The following is a 20,577-nucleotide window of genomic DNA, read 5'->3' as shown; positions in this document are numbered from 1 at the left end:
GCAGATGGCACTATTGGGTGATTTAAATAGGTGATCAGGCCAGGCACGGAGGCTCATGCCTGTAAATCCAGCACTTTGGGAGGCCAAGGCAGGTAGATCACGAGGTCAGGAGATCGAGACCATCCTGGCCAACATGGTGAAACCCCATCTCTACTAAAATACAAAAAAAAAATTTGCTGGGCGTGGTGGCATGTGCCTGTAGTCCCAGCTACTCAGGAGGCTGAGGCAGGGGAATCACCTGAACGCAGGAGGTGGAGGTTGCAGTGAACCGAGATCACGCCACTGCACTCCAGCCTGGCCACAGAGCAAGACTCTGTCTCAAAAAAAAAAAAAAAAAGGTGATCAGAGAAGAGGATGCAGGCCAGGTGTGTGGTGGCTCACACCTGTAATCCCAGCACTTTGGGAGGCTGAGGTGGGCAGATCACTTGAGGCCAGGAGTTTGAGATCAGCCTGGCCAACATGGTAAAACCCTGTCTGTACTAAAAACACAAAAATTAGCCAGGCATGGTGGCACACGCCTGTAGTCTCAACTACTCAGGAGGCTGAGGCAGGAGAATCACTTGAACTCGGGAGGTGGAGGTTGCAGTGAGCTGAGATCGCATGACTGCACTCCAGCCTGGGCAACAATGTGAGACTCTGTCTCAAAAAAAAAAAAGAGAAGAGGATGCGGATGCAGGCAAAACACATGGTACATGCTTAACCTATGGGCTCCATTGCTCTTATTCTTGTTATTATCATTACCACTATTATTATTTGGTATATTAAAGGCATTTGGTGACCCCTTGCTGTCTGCAGCATTAAGTAGCCTCAGCTTAGCATATAAGACCCCCTGCATTAGGTCCTAAATTCTTCTTCTTATTTTTTTGAGACAGAGTCTCACTCTGTCGCCCAGGCTGGAGTGCAGTGGCGTGAACTCAGCTCGCTGCAACCTCCGCCTCCTGGGTTCAAGTGATTCTCCTGCCTCAGCCTCCCGAGTAGCTGAGATTACAGGCGCCCACCACTACACCTGGCTAATTTTTATATTTTAGTAGAGACAGGGTTTCACCATATTGGCCAGGTTGGTCTCAAAATCCTGACCTCAGGTAATCTGCTCACCTCAGCCTCTCAAAGTGCTGGAATTACAGGCATGAGCCACCACGCCTGGCCCTAAATTATTTTTTAATTGAGATATAAATCACATAATATTCATCCCCCCACCCCGTTTTTTGAGACAGGGTCTCACTTGTGCTGCCTAAGCTGAAGTGCAGTGGCACGATCACAGTTCACTGCAGTCTTGACCTCCCATGCTCAAGCAATCCTCCCACCTCAGCCTCTCAAGTAGCTGGGACTGTAGATGTGCACCAGTATACTCAGCCAAATTTTTTTTTTTAGATGGAATCTCACTTTGTCGCCAGGCTGGAGTGCCGTGGCGCAATCTTGGCTCACTGCAACCTCTGATTCCTTGGTTCAAGTAATTCTCCTGCCTCAGCCTCCCTAGTAGCTGGGATTACAGGCACGGGCCACCATGCTTAGCTGATTTTTTCTGTATTTTTTAGTAGAGACGGGTTTTCACCATGTTGGCCAGGATGGTCTCGATCTCCTGACCTCGTGATCTGCCCGCCTCAGCCTCCCAAAGTGCTGGGATTACAGGAATTTTTTGATTTTTTATCGAGAAGAGGTCTCACTATGTTGCCCAGGCTGGTCTTGAACTCCTAGACTTGAGCAATCCTCCTGCCCCGGCCTCCCAAAGTGCTGGGATTACAGGCATGAGCCACCATGCCCGGCCATATTCACCCTTTTAAAGTGTACAGTTCAGCGATTATTCATATATTTATAAACTTGTGCAACCATTGCCACTATCTAATTCCAGAATATTTTCACCACTCCAAATAGAAACCCTGTACCCATGAGCAGTCACTCCCCATTTGTCCCTTCCCCAAGTCCCTGGCAACCACTAATCTACTTTCTGTCTCTATGGATTTGCCTATTCTGGACATTTCATATAAATGGAATCATACAGTATGTGGTATTTTGTGTCTGACTCCTTAAAATACTGATTTTGTTTGTTTTAGAAATGGGGTCTCACTACATTGTCCAGGGTGGAATGCAGTAGCAATTCACAGGCTCCATCCTGACACTCTATAGCCTTAGCCTCCCAAGTAACTGGGACTACAGGCACTTGCCAGCTTGCCCAGCTTTTAGCCTCACCATTTTTTTTTTTGAGACAGGGTCTCACTCTGTCACCTAGACTGGAGTGCAGTGGCATGATCTTGGCTCACCGCAACCTCCGCCTCCCAGGCTCAAGTGATTCTCTTGCCTCAGCCTCCCGAGTAGCTGGGATTACAGGTGCACGCCACTACCGCCCGGCTAATTTTTGTATTTTTAGTAGAGATGGGGTTTCACCATGTTGGCCAGGCTGGTCTGGAACCCCTGACCTCAAGTGATCCACCCGCCTTGGCCTCCCTAAGTGCTTGGATTACAGACGTGAGCCACTGCACCTGGCCCAGCCCCACCATTTATTATTATTCATTTTTCAGATCCTAAGGTTGCATTGCTCTTCTCCAATCACATTCTGCATTCATTGAATATCCTTTTCCTCCTCTTGAGCTGGTTATGCCGCATGACAGACAGAGAGACTTGTCTGTCCATTCAGGCCTCTCACAAATGTCATGTCTTTGTGAAGTGCCCCAGGTGTTCTCTAACCCCAGAGGGTCTCATTTCCCCTTCCCAGACCCCTCCTTTATTTCAGCTTGTGGTGCTTATTATTATTTTATTTATTTACTTTGAGCCAGAGCCTTGCTCTGTTGCCCCAGCTGGAGTGCAGTGGCGTGATCTTGGCCTATTGCAACCTCTACTTCCCGGGTTCAAGTGATTCTCCTGCCTTAGCATCCCAACTAGCTGGGATCACAGGCGTGCACCACCATTCCCAGCTAATTTTTGTATTTTTAGTAGACCCAGGGTTTCGCCATGTTGGCCAGGCTGGTCTTGAACTTCTGACCTCAAGTGATCCACCCCCTACTCGGCCTCCCAAAGTGCTGGGATTACAGGCATTAGCCACCGCACCCAGTCTGTTATTATTATTTTAATACATTTACTTAATTTTAACCTTCCTACTGCACTGTGACTGCCACAAAATCACTGATTTTTTTTATCCTTAGCCTAGAGACTTGAACATAATAAGTGCTCAACAAATATTTGCTCATTTGCATGGCATTGCCGTAATACAGTGGCTCTAAGTCAGGGGGCAATTTTGCCCCCCAGGGGACATTTGGCAATATCTGGAGACAGTTTTGGTTGTCCCGGGGGCACAGAGGTGGCATGCTTCTGGCATCTAGTGGGTAGAGGCCAGGGATGCTGCTAAGCCCCCTCCAACGCATGCACAGGACAGCCCTAACAGCAAAGAATCATCCTGCCCAAAATGTCAATAGTGTCAAGCTTGAGACACCTTGCTGTAAGCTAATTAGTGCTCATTGTGAATAGGTTAGCAAAAAGGAACCCAAAGAGATCAACCTACCAGTCTGGCAGAAAATCTCACTGGGAAATGTCATGCCTTCTTTTTGTTGTTGTTGTTTGTTTGGTTTTTTTAGGAGCAGAGGCTGACTTTAGTGCAAAGCTCTTTCCTAATGTCATAGAGGTGCCCTGGGAGCCCAGATGGTATTTTCACCACACTTGTTCACCTTTAAGAGTGGCAACTGACCTCTCAGGAATCCCTGAAGTGCTAAGAATGTAACTCTGTTAAGGAAGAAAACCCAGGCCTTTTAAAGTCCAGCAAAATGTCAAACGTGAATTGTGTTCCTGGGAGAGGGAACGGGAAGGGAGGTGTTTTGTAAAGTACCCTCCCTGGCTTCCCCCATGGTGATGAAACTTCAGAGCTGGCTCTGGAATAAATGATTCAAGAGAACCCGAGGCCCTATCTCCTGTTCCTTTAAAACTTGCAAAGGAGCTTTGAGAAGGATTCTGTTCGCCACGTGCTTCTCTGGGCAACTCATTTGCAGGAAACTCACTTGCAGGAAATTCATTTGCCGGAAACTCAAGGCACTGGTATCACTTAATCATGAAAACAGCGGCCCCATCGGAGCAGAAGTTACTGGCTTTAGAGTCACATTTTAGGTTCCTACTCATCCCATCAAACCAGTTCTTGTGACTGACATGGAAATTAGGTAATATATGCCCTGAAAAGGAAAAGTAGGAGCAGTCTGAAGGAGTTTGACGAGGCAAGAAATAGGGTTGACATGCTATTTTAAAAAGTTTGTCCTTGGGGTAGAATTACATGCCAGACTGACTGGGATCTGGTAGTGGTATGTGTACTTGAAAGAGCTACCTTTAGCACAGCTGGCAGCAATATAAATGCCAAGTAGAGGATTCCGAGAGGCACTACCCCCTCTTCTGGGCACTCTCCAATTCTTGTGCCATTAAAAAAAAGGAAGGTGTGAATGCATTATTGTCATTACTATACCATTTATCCAGTAAATGAACATTTTCTGGGTTCTGTATATTTGACAAAATGCCACTACGTGAAGTCATTTCTTCCGTCCAATTTTGATGAAAGCTCTTAAAGACAGAAACATATAGAGAGTACTTGGCACACTGTGAACTGCAAAAGTGTTTAATGATGACAGTAATTAGGATAACGGAATAATATGTGTTGAGTTGATAGTTGGCAGCATTTTAAATATATTAAGAAAGAGGGGACCGACTCATATTCAGAGAAGGACTGTGTGGTAGATAGAGCTCCCTCTCCCCTCTCCCCTCTCCCCTCCCCCCTCCCCCCTCTCCCCTCTCCCCTCTCCCCTCTCCCCTCTTTCCACGGTCTCCCTCTGATGCCGAGCCGAAGCTGGACGGTACTGCTGCCATCTCAGCTCACTGCAACCTCCCTGCCCGATTCTCCTGCCTCAGCCTGCCGAGTGCCTGTGATTGCAGGCGTGCGCCGCCACGCCTGACTGGTTTTCGTATTTTTTTGGTGGAGACGGGGTTTCGATGTGTCGGCTGGGCTGGTCTCCAGCTCCTAACCGCGAGTGATCCGCCAGCCTCGGCCTCCCGAGGTGCCGGGATTGCAGACGGAGTCTCGTTAACTCAGTGCTCAATGGCGCCCAGGCTGGAGTGCAGTGGCGTGATCTCGGCTCGCTACAACCACCTCCCAGCCGCCTGCCTTGGCCTCCCTAAGTGCCGAGATTGCAGCCTCTGCCTGGCAGCCACCCCGTCTGGGAAGTGAGGAGCGTCTCCGCCTGACTGCCCATCGTCTGGGATGTGAGGAGCCCCTCTGCCTGGCTGCCCAGTCTGGAAAGTGAGGAGCGTCTCTGCCCGGCCGCCATCCCATCTAGGAAGTGAGGAGCGCCTCTTCCCGGCCGCCATCACATCTGGGAAGTGAGGAGCGTCTCTGCCCGGCCGCCCATCGTCTGAGATGTGGGGAGCACCTCTGCCCTGCCGCCCCGTCCGGGATGTGAGGAGTGTCTCTGCCCGGCCGCCCTGTCTGAGAAGTGAGGAGACCCTCTGCCTGGCAACCGCCCTGTCTGAGAAGTGAGGAGCCCCTCCGCCCGGCAGCCACCCCGTTTGAGAAGTGAGGAGCGTCCTCCCTCCTCGTCTGGGAGGGAGGTGGGGGGGTCAGCCCCCCGCCCGGCCAGCCGCCCCGTCCGGGAGGTGAGGGGCACCTCTGCCCGGCCGCCCCTACCGGGAAGTGAGGAGCCCCTCTGCCCGGCCAGCCGCCTCGTCCGGGAGGGAGGTGGGGGGGTCAGCCCCCCGCCTGGCCAGCCGCCCCGTCCGGGAGGCGAGGGGTGCCTCTGCCCGGCCGCCCCTACTGGGAAGTGAGGAGCCCCTCTGCCCGGCCAGCCGCCCCATCCGGGAGGGAGGTGGGGGGGTCAGCCCCCCGCCCGGCCAGCCGCCCCGTCCGGGAGGGAGGTGGGGGGATCAGCCCCCCGCCTGGCCAGCCGCCCCGTCTGGGAGGGAGGTGGGGGGATCAGCCCCCTGCCCGGCCAGCCGCCCTGTCCAGGAGGTGGGGGGGGGCGCCTCTGCCCGGCCGCCCCTACTGGGAAGTGAGGAGCCCCTCTGCCCGGCCAGCCGCTCTGTCTGGGAGGGAGGTGGGGGGGTCAGCCCCCGGCCCGGCCAGCCGCCCCGTCCGGGAGGGAGGTGGGGGGGTTAGCCCCCCGCCTGGCCAGCCGCCCCATCCGGGAGGTGAGGGGCGCCTCTGCCCGGCCGCCCCTTCTGGGAAGTGAGGAGCCCCTCTGCCCGGCCAGCCGCCCGTCCAGGAGGGAGGTGGGGGGGTCAGCCCCCCGCCCGGCCAGCCGCCCCGTCCGGGAGGGAGGTGGGGGGTCAGCCCCCCGCCCGGCCAGCCGCCCCGTCCGGGAGGGAGGTGGGGGGGTCAGCCCCCCGCCCGGCCAGCCGCCCCGTCCGGGAGGGAGGTGGGGGGGTCAGCCCCCCGCCCGGCCAGCCGCCCCGTCCGGGAGGGAGGTGGGGGGGTCAGCCCCCCGCCCGGCCAGCCGCCCCGTCCGGGAGGGAGGTGGGGGGGTCAGCCCCCCGCCCGGCCAGCCGCCCCGTCCGGGAGGGAGGTGGGGGGGTTAGCCCCCCTCCTGGCCAGCCGCCCCATCCGGGAGGTGAGGGGCGCCTCTGCCCGGCCGCCCCTACTGGGAAGTGAGGAGCCCCTCTGCCCGGCCAGCCTCCCCCTCCAGGAGGGAGGTGGGGGGGTCAGCCCCCCGCCGGGCCAGCCGCCCCGTCGGGGAAGTGAGGGGCGCCTCTGCCCGGCCACCCCTACTGGGAAGTGAGGAGCCCCTCTGCCCGGCCAGCCGCCCTGTCCGGGAGGGAGGTGGGGGGTCAGCCCCCCGCCCGGCCAGCCGCCCCGTCCGGGAGGTGAGGGGCGCTTCTGCCCGGCCGCCCCTACTGGGAAGCGAGGAGCTCCTCTGCCCAGCCACCACCCCATCTGGGAGGTGTACTCAACAGCTCATTGAGAACGGGCCATGAAGACAATGGCGGTTTTGTGGAATAGAAAGGGGGGAAAGGTGGGGAAAAGATTGAGAAATCGGATGGTTGCTGTGTCTGTGTAGAAAGAGGTAGACATGGGAGACTTTTCATTTTGTTCTGTACTAAGAAAAATTCTTCTGCCTTGGGATCCTGTTGATCTGTGACCTTACCCCCAACCCTGTGCTCTCTGAAACATGTGCTGTATCCACTCAGGGTTGAATGGATTAAGGGCGGTGCAAGATGTGCTTTGTTAAACAGATGCTTGAAGGCAGCATGTTCGTTAAGAGTCATCACCACTCCTTAATCTCAAGTACCCAGGGACACAAACACTGCGGAAGGCCGCAGGGTCCTCTGCCTAGGAAAACCAGAGAACTTTGTTCACTTGTTTATCTGCTGACCTTCCCTCCACTATTGTCCTGTGACCCTGCCAAATCCCCCTCTGCGAGAAACACCCAAGAATGATCAATAAAAAAGAAAAAAAAAAAAAAAAGACTTAAAAAAAAAAAAAAGAAAGCATAAAAAAGGACCATTTAAAAACGAGGTGGGAATTCCCAAAGTAACAATGGTCTTGTTAAAAGTGAACTGGAAAAAGACTGCTGTTTCTGAGAAATATATGTTTCAATCAAACTAAAAATTACTCTAAATTGGATTACTTGCCCCAAAGCTCATTTTCTGTTGTTTGTGAACCCCATTCACTCAATCATTCCTGTATTCAACAAACATGACTTTCTTTTATCATTTGTGGCTCTTATTCCATTACTCCTTCCTTTTTTTTTTTGTGAGATGGAGTCCAGCTCTGTCTCCCAGGCTGGAATGCAGTGGCGCTATCTCGGTTCACTGCAACCTCTGCCTCCCAGGTTCAAGCGATTCTCCTGTCTCAGCCTCCTGAGTAGCTGGCATTACAATTGTTTGTCACCAAGCCCAGCTAATTTTTTTTTGTATTTTCAGTAGAGACCATGTTGGCCAGGCTGGTGTTGAACTCCTGACCTCAAGTGATCTGCCCACCTCAGCCTTCCAAAGTGCTGGGATTACAGGTGTGAGCCACCACGCCCAGCCCATTATTCCTTCTTTTATTCCACAGACATTTACACACTCTCCTACTGTGTGCCAGGCATTGCTTTAGATTCTAATAATTGAGCAGCAAATGATCCTTGTCCTTGGGAAACTTAGAATCTAGTGAAATATTCATTCATTCTTTCATTCATTCACATATTTACTGTGTGCTCACGTGTTCTGGGGATACAGCAACAGAAAACACAGGACCCTCGGATAAACGAATTACATTCCAGAGGGTAGAAGCGAAAGCAAGGGCAAAGGTCTTGAGACAGCTGTGAGCATGGCTAGAGGCCAGTTAGCAAAAGGGACATGACACCATCTGTGTCCCCTCCCACTCTGATAGGGACACATAACATTTTCTCAATTTTTCCTAAAAGACTACAAAAAGTCTCTTCTTTCCAAACAGTTTGCCGCCCTAAATCCTTCCAGTATATTACTTGGGGAGGTGTCACTAGATCTGTGTACCTCTGTTTCTCATTATGTGACTCCATTCTGGTTTCTTGCAGGTTTTTGTTTAAAGGAATGGTGGCGTTATTTATTTAAAACAGGCTTTAAAAGATACGGTTAAAACAGGGTAGAAAACCCTCACGTGGCCCACCTGCAATTCCTACTAACTTAACATAGGTCCCGCGTCTGAGGAATCCCCCTAGGTCCTAAATCTTTGACAGCCAAGTCAAAAGTGACTACGACTCCGGGACTATAATTCCCAGGAGACACTGCGTCCGCACCCTCTGCGCATGTTCAACCTTGGTGACTGCATAAGGCAGCGAGCCCAAGGGGCTGGGCTTGGGCCTGAGCGGTGAATCGGGGCGGGGCTAGGGGCAGGGCCAGGGAGGGGGCGGTGCTGCCGGCACCGCCCGGAACACGCTAGTGGAGCGGAAGATGGCGGCGGCGGCGGCCGCTGCAGCCGGGACTTCAGTTGGGCTGAGGCGGAGGAGCCGCCGCTTCTGACCTCGCTCTGGCTCCGGTGCGCGCGGCTGAGCGCGTGCGAGGCCCCGCGCGTCGGGCAGGGGCGGCGGCGGCCACTGCGCGCCGCCCTGAGGAGCGCCCCAGCGGCGGCGCGACTGCGGCTGAGGAGAGAGCCGGCTCCGGGCCTCCGCGTCCTCCTGCTCCCCCGGCCCCCCGCCTCCTCGGGGGGGCGGCGGCGGCGATGTTCTCGGTCCTCTCGTACGGGCGGCTGGTGGCCCGCGCCGTGCTCGGCGGCCTCTCGCAGACCGACCCCAGGGCCGGCGGCGGCGGCGGCGGCGACTACGGGCTGGTGACGGCCGGCTGCGGCTTCGGGAAGGACTTCCGTAAGGGCCTCCTCAAGAAGGGCGCGTGCTACGGGGACGACGCGTGCTTCGTGGCCCGGCACCGTTCCGCGGACGTGCTCGGTGAGTCCCCGACCCGGTTCCCTCGCCCCAGCCTCGGATCCGCCTCCCGGGGACTCCCCGCGCGGGGCTTCCCCAGTTCCTCCCGGCGGCGAAAGGAGCCAGAGCGCTCACATGGAGGGAGCGCTTACTATGCGCCAGGCGCCGTGCCAAGCGCTCCGAGGCGCGTTTTCCGCTTGAACGACCCCCATTTTAGAGAGGAGGAAACTAAGGCGCACAGCGGTCAAGTCGTGTGCTCAAGGTCACAACCCGAGAGTGTGACCGGTCTGTCCGAGTCCAGAGCCACACTCTCGGTCTCACTCGGCCGTGCCAGCCCTGGGCGACCTCGTCCCCTCCCTGGGCGACACCTGCAGGCTCCTAACCTCGTTCTGGTTCCCTCTCCGCGTGCCCCGGGGATCCTTGCCTCTTCGCGTGCTCCCGACACCACAGCCCGGCCCAGGCTGCGGGATCGCCGGCAGACAGGCAGTCGTGAGCCCCCAGACAGCCCGGCCCTATTCTTTCGCCGCCTGGATGGTGACCAAATCTTCACCCTTTTCGGAGTGTGGCGGTGGGGGCTACTGGCTTGGCGAAAAAACCCTCACAGCGTTTTCTCCCAAATTGATCTTGTCCACTTGCGGTCACTTGGGGGTTGGCAGAGTCTCCTTGATCCAAAATAGAATGGTCGAGCCTACTTGTAGATTGCAGCCGGTAAAGCTCTGAGAATTGGTCACAGCCTTTTCAGGCCACAGGTGCTCCCTGAGGCCTATTCCAGTTATACCTTTTGGGGGTGGGAGACTAGGGAGAGAGCTGGCAGAAAGGGCTAAATATAGTTCACAAGCAGTCAGAAACTTTACCATAATGTACGCCTTAGGAGATTTTGTGTATGCTATGGGATATTGTGCCGTTAAAACTCTTTGAATGAATAAAGCAATGCGCTCGCTTTGAAATTGAAGGACGTGTTGTCATTGAACTTGGGTTCAAATGTCACTTTGATTTCCCTTCCCAGGTGAGACTAAGTTTTTGGTTACTTTAAATTTCATATGCTGAGGCAGAGTTTGGCATTGGAACAAATGATTCTGTAACTTTTTTATGACAGTAATTATTTTTTAATTTGATCTCAGAATAATTGCCTAGTATCTTTGGTTCTACCACATGTAGTGTTTGTGAACATGGGACTGGAAAGGTTGTTCTCAGTTTAATTTATGAATGACCCCATTACCTGGGTTGAAGAAAAAGCATTTAATGTTTAGGCAACGCTATTGATATTAACATGAGAGGGAGACTTAGAAAGGTCCTGCAGCTTGCAGATTGAAATTGTACAAATCCACCCCGAAGTCAGCTGTCAGTGGCTGTCTTCCCTGATACATTTAGAAGTGCCTCACTCAATGAGCTTGTGACCTGTGCTGCGTTTTTTTTTTTTTCGGACGGAGTCTACCTCTGTCACTCAGGCTGGAGTGCAGTGGCGCAATCTTGGCTCACTGCAGCCTCCGCCTCCCCGGTTCAAGCGATTCTCCTGCTTCAGCCTCCCGAGTAGCTGGGATTATAGGCGCCCACCACCATGCCCAGCTAATTTTTGTATTTTTAGTAGAGATGGGGTTTCACTGTGTTGGCCAGGCCGGTCTCGAACTCCTGACCTCGTGATCGGCCTCGTGTTCGCCTCGGCTGCCCAAAGTGCTGGGATTACAAGTGTGAGCCTGGCCCCTGTGTTGCTTCTTAAAGTTGTGTTCATAACAGGATAGGGGATAATGAGCCTCTAAGGTTCACCTCATAAATCTGTATGCTGGGCTGCGCGTGGTGGCTCACTCCTATAATCCCAGCACTTTGGGAGGCTGAGGCGGGTGGATCACGAGGTCAAGAGGTCAAGACCAGACTGACCAATATGGTGAAACCCAGTCTTTACTAAGAATACAAAAATTAGCCGGGCGTGATGGCGCATGCCTATAGTCCCAGCTACTCAACAGGCTGAGGCAGGAGAATCGCTTGAACCGGGGAGGTGGAGGCTTCAGTGAGCCAAGATCGTGCCACTGCACTCCAGACTGGGCGACAGAGCGAGACTCCGTCTCAAAAAAAAATAAAATAAAAAATCTGTATGCGACTTTTGTGAAAGATCCGTGACTTGATTGATGATTTGGGGAGTATTTAAATGTATCAAATTCTATATGGAAGCTTGATTTTAAAATTTTGGAAGGCTAGACCGGGCGTGGTGGCTCACGCCTGTAATCCCAGCACTTTGGGAGGCGGAGGTGGGCGGATCACCTGAGGTTAGGAGTTCGAGACCAGCCTGGCCAACATGGCAAAACCCCGTCTCTACTAAAAAATACAAAAATTAGGCAGGTGTGGTGGCACACACCTGTAGTCCCAGCTACTAGCGAGGCTGAGGCAGGAGAATTGCTTGAACCTGGGAGATGGAGGTTGCGGTGAGCCGAGATCACACCACTGCACTCCAGCCTGGGTAACAGAGCAAGACTCCGTCTCAAAAAAAATACAATAAAATTTTGGAAGGCTACCTTCTTAATGGAGTGGGATATTTACAAGAATTGGGGGGATTTTGGTCAAACCCATTCTAAAAAAGTATAAACATAATTTCATGCCCTGACATCCTGGTGGAAATCCAGTGAACTTTGATGCTCAGCTTTGCCACTTAGTAGCTCTGTGATTTGTGGTCTTGGGCAGAGCCTCTCTTGAGTCTCCTTTGGTTTATCTGGACTAGGGGATAAAGGGAATGGACGATCTGACCCTTAGTGACTACAGCTTCTGACCATCATATCACATTTTCTTTTGTTCTTTTCTTCTTTTTTTTGGTGGGTGGGGGGTGCGGGTATGGAGTTTCGCTCTTGTTGCCCAGGCTGGAGTGCAATGGCGCCATCTCGGCTCACTGCAACCTCCGCCTCCCGGGTTTAAGTGATTCCCCTGCTTCAGCCACCTGAGCAGCTGGGATTACAGGCGCACGCCATCACGCCCGGCTAATTTTTGTATTTTTAGTACAAACGGGGTTTCATCATGTTGGCCAGGCTGTACTCGAACTCCTGACCTCAGGTGATCCACCAGCCTCGGCCTCCCAAGCTGCTGGGATTACAGGCATGAACCACTGCGCCCAGCCCATATTTTCCTTTTGCTTTGAATAGATGGCACCCTTTGTTCTGCACCTCAAATGACAGGTGTCATGGGCACCTTCAGTAGATTCCTGTTTTGTATGTAGCACTAAACCAGTGGTTTTTAGCTTTCCTTGATTCACAACCCCTGAGGATCAGGACCCTGTGCACAGAGATAAAATTTTGCATGGGCTCTTAAGGAACTTTGCTGACTCCATGACTCCTCTGATACCACCTGGAGGTCCATGCATAGGAATCAGATCAAGAACCCCAGCTCTGTACCCTTGAAGGGAATGCCAGCAGACACAGTCAGATAGTGGTAGCTGATGTGGCCAAAAGGTGGCTGTTAGCCATGTTTGACAAAGATCAAGCATGCACATATGCAAATGGTGGGGGATAGGGGCAGTGAAGGACAGGTTCTCCAGGACTGTCCTGTTGTGGAGGAGCTCTTCCGGACGGCAGTCTTGGAAGCCACCTGAAATAACTTCATGAGTTGGCCTCATTTGATCCTTGGCTGTCCTGAACCAGTTCATATGATGGTGACTTCTATTTTATTGATACCGTAAAAGGTGATGACTTTTTTTTTTTTTTTTTTTTTTTTTTTTTTGAGATAGAGTCTTGCTCTAACACCCAGGCTGGAGTGGAGTGGCACGATTTTGGCTCGCTGCAACCTCTGCCTCCCAGCTTCAAGCGATTCTTGTGCCTCAGCCTTCCGAGTAGCTGGGACTACAGGCATGTGCCACCTCACCCGGCTAATTGTTTGTATTTTTTTAGTAGAGATGAGGTTTCGCCACGTTGCCCAGGCTGGTGTCGAACTCCTGACCTCATGTCATCCACCTGCCTCAGCCTCCCAAAGTGCTAGGATTACAGGTGTGAGCCACAGTGTCTGGCTAAGGTGATGACTTTGAATGACTCTTTAATACTGCTGTCTACTCTAGAGGTTGGAGTTACAACCTGAATTACATTAAAAGGCTATGTTGAGTAATAACGTTACGTTGAACTTAAGTGCTTTTGAACCTTTTGGTTCTGTAGATAATTAATTTTCTTTGAATTGACACCATATTTATTACTGAGTATCCGTGTAACAGATTATTCACTGTGGTCATCTAGGACTCCTTGACTGGAATGAAAGCTGTTTCTTTCTTTTTATATGAGAAAGAGAAAGCTCTTTTGTTTCTTTAATTTAAAATTGATCTGTCCTATTAGTCATGCAGTGACTAATAGTGCTTGGTGCTTCACAACATTTTGTATAGTCCCCACTGTATTTCTTTTCGGAAAAACTGACTATGTTGGGTGTGGTGAGACATAGGAACCACTCCTATCATTCTCTAGAAAATTGTCAAAGGTGCTTTCTCTTTACTAGGTCCAACAAGAGTAAACCAGTACTAGCGGGAGCCGTGTACACTTTTCTTGTTCCTTCTTCCCTGTGGCTAATTCTGAGTTCTCTTATTACTCTATGTGGCATGGCTTCCTAGGTGCACAAAAATATGAGAACTGCATGTTGTAATACCTGGGCTTCCCACAGCCTTATGCTACTTAACAATAGAATCAAAGACTGTTGAGAATTGTAACACTTAGAAACCTTGGAGTCTAGTTTTTTTCACCTCACTGATGAGAAAACAGGCCTCCAGAGAGTCAGATGACTTCCCCAAGGTTACTCTACTAGTTATTGGTGGAACTGAGGCTGACACCTATCTCAGTCTCTCATCTGAGACTCCCTTTCCCAGCCCTGTCCCCGTTAGACCACTGGTCAAGTTTTCTTGATGATATATGTGAATTAAAAACCAGTCAGTCTCCTGATACTTTTGTGCTTCGAATGCTTTTCCTGGGTGTGTGTATGTGTGTATGTTTATAACTTCTTTATTCACTCTGACTCATAACTGATGTGCAACAAAAACTCCTCTGCATGCTAAACCACAGTTTAGAGAAACCACTTATTTTAAAAATGGCAGCCTGGTCTGTGCCATATAAATTTTGACCTCTGAATATTGAGTTGTAAAGTATTTATTATGAAACTGTGGGATGTTTATTTAAGCTTAGTTAAACTTGAAACCTAAAAGTGAAATTAAAATAATTTCATATCCCAGCCTTTGGATCTGATTTTGATCGTGGTCAGGATTTTGAAGTGTTTTTGTGAGTAATGTCAGTCTTAAAAGTAGTTGTCTTAAGGTATAAAGATCATATGAACAAAATTAAGATCTAAATTATATTTAGGAAGTGAATGGATGAGGTAGAATTTGGTGTTCTCAAACAGTCATGATCATTTTAATGTACTTATAGAACCTCTATTCTGAAAGTGAGTTGTCCTTTTAAAAAAGTAGTCACCTTCAGAGTGTGTGTGTGCACCCACTGACTTCAGTCTTTCAAGAAGTTCTTGTTGGAATTTTCCTCAGCTAGATTTCAAGCCATGTCAGGACACCAGTCTCATTATATTACCATAATTTTCTTTTCTTTTTTTTTAATTTTATTTTTTTTAAGTTCCAGGATACATGTGCGGGACATGCCATAATTTTCTTAAAGTCAGATTCCAGCATCATCTACCTGTTGATAGCAAATATGACCTTGAGTGAATTTTTTTTTTTTTTTTTTTTTTTTTTGAGACAGAGTCTCGCCCTTGTGCCCAGGCTGGAGAGCAGTGGCGCGTGTTGATAGCAAATATGACCTTGAGTGAATTTTTTTTTTTTTTTTTGAGACAGTCTCGCCCTTGTGCCCAGGCTGGAGAGCAGTGGCGCGATCTTGGCTCACTGCAACCTCTGCCTCCTGGGTTCAAACAGTTCTTCTGCCTCAGCCTCCCAAGTAGCTGGGATTACAGGCACCCACCATTACACCTGGCCAATTTTTATATTTTTAGTAGAGACGGGGTTTCACCATGTTGGCCAGGCTAGTCTCGAACTCCTGACCTCAGGTGATCCACCTGCCTTGGCCTCCCAAAGTGCTGGGATTACAGGCGTGAACCACATGCCCAGCCCCTTGAGTGAATTTTTAAAAACTGATATGAATAATTCACATTCCATAGCATGTATCCTTTTAAAGTGTACAGTTCAGTAGTTTTTACATTCACAAAGTTGTACAGCCACTGCCACTATCTAGTTCCAGAATGTTTTTCATCACCCCCCAAGAAACCCCCTATCCATTAGCAGTCACTCCCCATCTCCCTGGCAACAGAAAGCAGATTCTGTCTGTGGATTTGTGTTTGAGACATTTCATACAAATGGATCGTGTAATATGTGGCCTTTTCCTTAGCATGTTTTCCCTTAGCATGTTTTCAGAGTTCATCCATGTTGGAGCATGTGTCAGTACTTCCTCCCTTTTTATGACTGAATAATGTTCCATTATATTTATATACCACATTTTGTTGATCCATTCATCTGTTGATGGCCATCGAGTTGTTTCTACTTTTGGCTATTGTGAATAGTGCTATGCACATTTGTGTGCAAGCTTTTGTATGGACATGTTTTTAATTTGAGGGGATATATACCTAGGAGTAGAGTTGCTGGGTCATATTGTAACCCTGTTTAACTTTGTGAGGAATATAGCTGTTTTTTTATGTAGCTATATAATATTAATATACATATAATTATTTTATATAAGGGAAAATACTTTAAAAATTGCAGCAATCAAATATATAAATTCTGAGATCAATCAGTACTTTAAATATGCCTGATTTCATAATGAGCTGTGTGCTTCCAAGAGAAAATTGTGGAATATTAATAAGGAAGTGTGAGTGGATTTAGTAAAAGAGCCATCTAGGACTAATGAAATAGCAGGGTTTAGGAAGCCACTGACTAGTGGCTTTCTGACTATTCTGAGTGGTATTTCATTCTGTAATACATAAGATTACAGGGTTGATGGATAGAGGAGGTTTGCTGTTTGCTTTTTAAACTTCTGTTCCTTGGTATTTTTCTCATTTTGCTATATAGGTGTGTTGCAGTTTTATAAGTTACTTATTAAGGTACCTTTATTTTTGAAGTCATTTCTTTTTTTTTTTTTTTTTTTGAGACGGAGTCTCGCTCTGTCGCCCAGGCTGGAGTGCAGTGGCGCGATCTCGGCTCACTGCAAGCTCCGCCTCCCGGGTTCACGCCATTCTCCTGCCTCAGCCTCCCGAGTAGCTGGGACTACAGGCGCCCGCTACCACGCCCGGCTAATTTTTTGTATTTTTAGTAGAGACGGGGTTTCACCGTGTTAGCCAGGATGGTCTCGATCTCCTGACCTCGTGATCCGCCCGCCTCGGCCTCCCAAAGTGCTGGGATTACAGGCGTGAGCCACCGCGCCCGGCCGAAGTCATTTCTTCATTTGTTATAGCTTCAGAGCTACTTTTCCTTTGTTCACAAATCTTTTGAGATTTTCTAGCTTAGTTTAAAATTTTCCTAACTTACAGTTTATCTCTCGATTTGTTAACAGTCTCTGTAAAGGATTCTGGTTGAATCCTTTTGTAGTGCAAGTAATTGAATTTTAGAAGCATAACTGTTTGTTAAGGAGGTTTTAAATTGTAGCAGAAGGTAGATTACAGATGCAAGCTGTTGTGGAGCTTTTTTTTTTTTTTTTGAGGTGGGGTTGCTGCATGGGAGGAGGCTGTACCCTGAACTTTAGCACTGGTTTGTGAAACTGGGCAATACATAACCTGAATTGTTGCAACAGTATCCAAATGGAGTTTGTACTAGTGTGTGACACCAGAAGCACTACACCGGGTTAGAATGTGACCTACAACCATGTCCTTTGAGTAGCTCAAATGCTAAAGTTAAGTTCAAGCTAAATGTCAAATTCATTTTATGTTCCCATGCCTTTTAGAGAGAGGTCTTGCCTGGGGCTTTAGGTTCAGAAGTTTTAGGAAAATGCTTTGCAAAAGTAAGTTAGCAGTATTTTATTTCTAAAGAAATTTGACTTTTCAAACTGGAAGTTTTAGTTTATGAAAAATAATGTGAGTTTGCCTTTCAAAATTAGTTGTTAACTTTTGATCTCTTTTTAAGAAGTGATGTCCTGGATCCTAATTTTTGTTGTTAGTAATAAAATTTATGAGTCTGTCTTGTTTGGGAGTTGTCATATATTTTAAAAATCTGATAGGGGCCGGGCACGGTGGGTCACAACCTATAATCCCAGAACTTTGGGAGGCCAAGGCAGGTGGATCATTTGAGGTCAGAAGTTCAAGACCAGCCTGGCCAATATGATGAAACCCCATCTCCACTAAAAGTTAAAAAAAAAAAAAAAAGCCGGGCATGGTGGCGAGCGCCTGTAATCCTAGCTACTAGGGAGGCTGAGACATGAGAATCACTTGAACCTGGGAAGCAGAGGTTGCAGTGACCCGAGATCATGCCACTGCACTCCAGCCTGGATGACAGAGCCAGTCTCTGTCTCAAAATAATAATAATAATAATCTGATAGGGAGTTTTCTGTCTCCCTGAGAACTAAAATAATTTGTTTCCTAACAGTTCACAAAATTGCATATCATAAATCAAGACTTTTTGTAAAAGCTGACCTATTGCAGAGGGCATTAGGCTAACACACGACTTATTATTCATTTCAACTTGAGTTGACAACTGGCACAGCTCTTTCAATTTAGTTTAAAGTTTTTAGAGAAGAAAAGAGATGCTAAATGTTTTTGAATAAAATCTCTAACAGGAAAAATCCCCAACAGGATTGGGGGTTGAGGATTGGGCAATGGGGAAGGACAGAAGCTTTTCTTTAAGGAGTAAAAATGCTTCATTCTTTTTTTTTTCTAAGCCAGTTGTTTCATATCTGACACAAAACATGATTCTCCCATCCTTCTAGTGCTTTATATAGTGCCTTAGAAGTTGCAAAGCATTTTTATGTTTTACCTTATTTAATCTTTGTAACTACGAAGCTGCTGCTCTTATCTCCACTTAATGTGAATCTGTTTCCTCATCTATAAAACTGACACATCAAGTAAGGGTGGTATAGTTAGTATTATATTGGGACTTGAACCTAGGTCTCTTGCTTGCATGTCTAATGCTTTTAATTTTTTTTTTTTTTTTTTTTTAATTATTGTGGAGACAGAGTCTCTCTGTGTTGCTCGGGCTGGTCTCAAATTCCTGGGCTCCAGCAATCCTCCCACCTCAGCTTCCCAGAGTACTGGGATTTAAGGCATGAACCACGTGCCCAGCCTGTGTAGTGCCTTTATTTATTTATTTATTTATTTAGAGACAGAGTTTTGCTCTTGTTGCCCAGGCTGGAATGCAATGGCACAATCTTGGCTCACCGTAACCTCCGCCTCCCGGGTTCAAGCGATTCTCGTGCCTCAGCCTCCCGAGTAGCTGGGATTACAGGCATGTGCCACCACACCCGACTAATTTTGTATTTTTAGTAGAGACAGGGTTTCTCCCTGTTGGTCGGGCTGGTCTTGAACACCCAATCTCAAGTAATCTGCCCGCCTCGGCCTCCCAAAGTGCTGGGATTACAGGTGTGAGCCACCGTGCCTGGCCTGTGTAGTGCTTTTAAATAAATGGATGTTTAGTGCTTATAAAAGTAACACATCTTCAGAAAAGTACCATATAAAACACCTATAAATCATAACTCAGCTATAGTAAGCTATAGTCATTGTGGTTCCCTCTAGCCTTTGTGTATATAATTGTATACATGTTATTAAAAAACATAGAATACACGTTAGATTAATATGCATTCTACTCTGTAAAGCTTTTAAAAAGTTGCAACAGTGTGCAAATGGAGTTTGTAATAGTGTATGACACCAGAACCATGCTGGAGTGCATGTTTCCATACTGGTAAGCATAACTGCATCATATTCTCCTGCATGTATAGCCCATCAGTTACTAAACCAGTCCTCTATTTGTAGTTATTTAGGTTGTTTCCAATTTTCTGTTATAAATAACATTAGAATGAGTATCTCTTTACATCTGAATATTTCCTCAGGGTAATTCCTTGAAGAGGAATTCCTGGGTCAAAGCCTATGAGCATTTGCAAGGCCTTTGATATAAAGATGACCATAGGGCTGGGCGTGGTGGCTCACGCCTATAATCCCAACACTTTGGGAGGCCAAAGTAGGCGGATCACTTGAGGTCAGGAGTTTGAGAGCAGCCTGGCCAACATGGTGAAACCCCGTCTCTACTGAAAATACAAAAATTAGCTGGGCGTAGTGGCGGGCGCCTGTAATCCCAGCTACTCTGGTGGTTGAGGCAGGAGAATCACTTGAACCCGGGAGGCAGAGGTTGCGGTGAGCCGAGATCATGCCACTGCACTCCAGCCTGGGTGACAGAGTGAGACTCGTCTCAAAAATAAATAAATAAATAAAAACTTAAAAAAGATTACGATAGGTCCTCCAGAAAGGTTATATGTTACTTTCCCAACTGTGGTGAAATTGCTCTCATCAGCAAGCTTATTGTTGATCTTGAGTCTGTCTCACTTAAGAATTTATAAATTTACTAGGTTCCTAAATAGTTGTTTTTGAGGTGAATAAGTTCTAGAATGGATTGAATTGTTGGTATGAATCCTAAGGACTACAAAATGACTGCAAAAACTTTGCCAGAGACTACAAAAGTGACTTCCTACAAAGAGTGCTTTCTGCTGAAGGGCCCAGTACTATTTTTACTTGGCGAATTCCAACACACATTTGCACTGTTCTCGTATTCATTAACAGAGTATTTTGAAGAGAAAGGGAATTTATTTATTTTTGGACTATTCTGTACATTGTTATCTTTTTTGTTTTTTGTTTTTTGTTTTTAAGACGGAGTCTCACTCTGTCACCCAGGCAGGAGTGCAATGGCGTGGTCTTGGCTCACTGCAGCCTCCACCTCCCGGGTTCAAGCGATTCTCCCTCAGCCTCCCTAGTAGCTGGGACTACAGGCACATGCCACCACACCCGGCTAATTTTTGTATTTTTAGTAGAGATGGGGTTTCACTATGTTGGCCAGGCTGTTCTTGAACTCCTGACCTCGTGATCCACCCACCTTGGCCTCCTAAACTTCTGAGATTACAGGTGTGAGGTGAGCCACTGCACCTAGCCACGTTGTTATCTTTCGAGGATGCTGTTATCTAGCAAGTTTTTTGACTTACCAAAATTAGTCTATGCTGTCATTTGAGGTAAATGCAAAAGGTTGGCTGGGCTGAATGAGGCAAACAAAAAGTGCTTCTGTTTTCATATCTGCTATGTTTGAATAGCAATTTGGGGCAAGAAAATAAGA

At 48.5% G+C, this 20,577-nt stretch overlaps 1 protein-coding gene across 2 annotated transcripts in view; it reads left to right on the top strand.

Moving 5' to 3' along the window:
* The first annotated feature begins 8,744 nt into the window (after positions 1–8,744).
* PPTC7 (protein phosphatase targeting COQ7) overlaps positions 8,745–20,577 on the top strand; it is a 49,023-nt gene continuing 37,190 nt past the window's right edge. Inside the window, 1 exon segment of one of the 2 annotated variants that reach the window (NM_001246519.1) lies at positions 8,745–9,359. In NM_001246519.1, coding sequence (NP_001233448.1) covers positions 9,137–9,359 — 223 coding nt within the window. In that variant the 5' untranslated portion in view covers positions 8,745–9,136. 2 annotated transcript variants of the gene reach the window in all.

Source organism: Pan troglodytes, chromosome 10, assembly GCF_028858775.2.
Source record: "Pan troglodytes isolate AG18354 chromosome 10, NHGRI_mPanTro3-v2.0_pri, whole genome shotgun sequence".
Taxonomy (NCBI): domain Eukaryota; kingdom Metazoa; phylum Chordata; class Mammalia; order Primates; family Hominidae; genus Pan; species Pan troglodytes.
The sequence above is the reverse complement of the archived record's forward strand: the minus strand, read 5'-3'. Positions and strand labels throughout refer to the sequence as shown.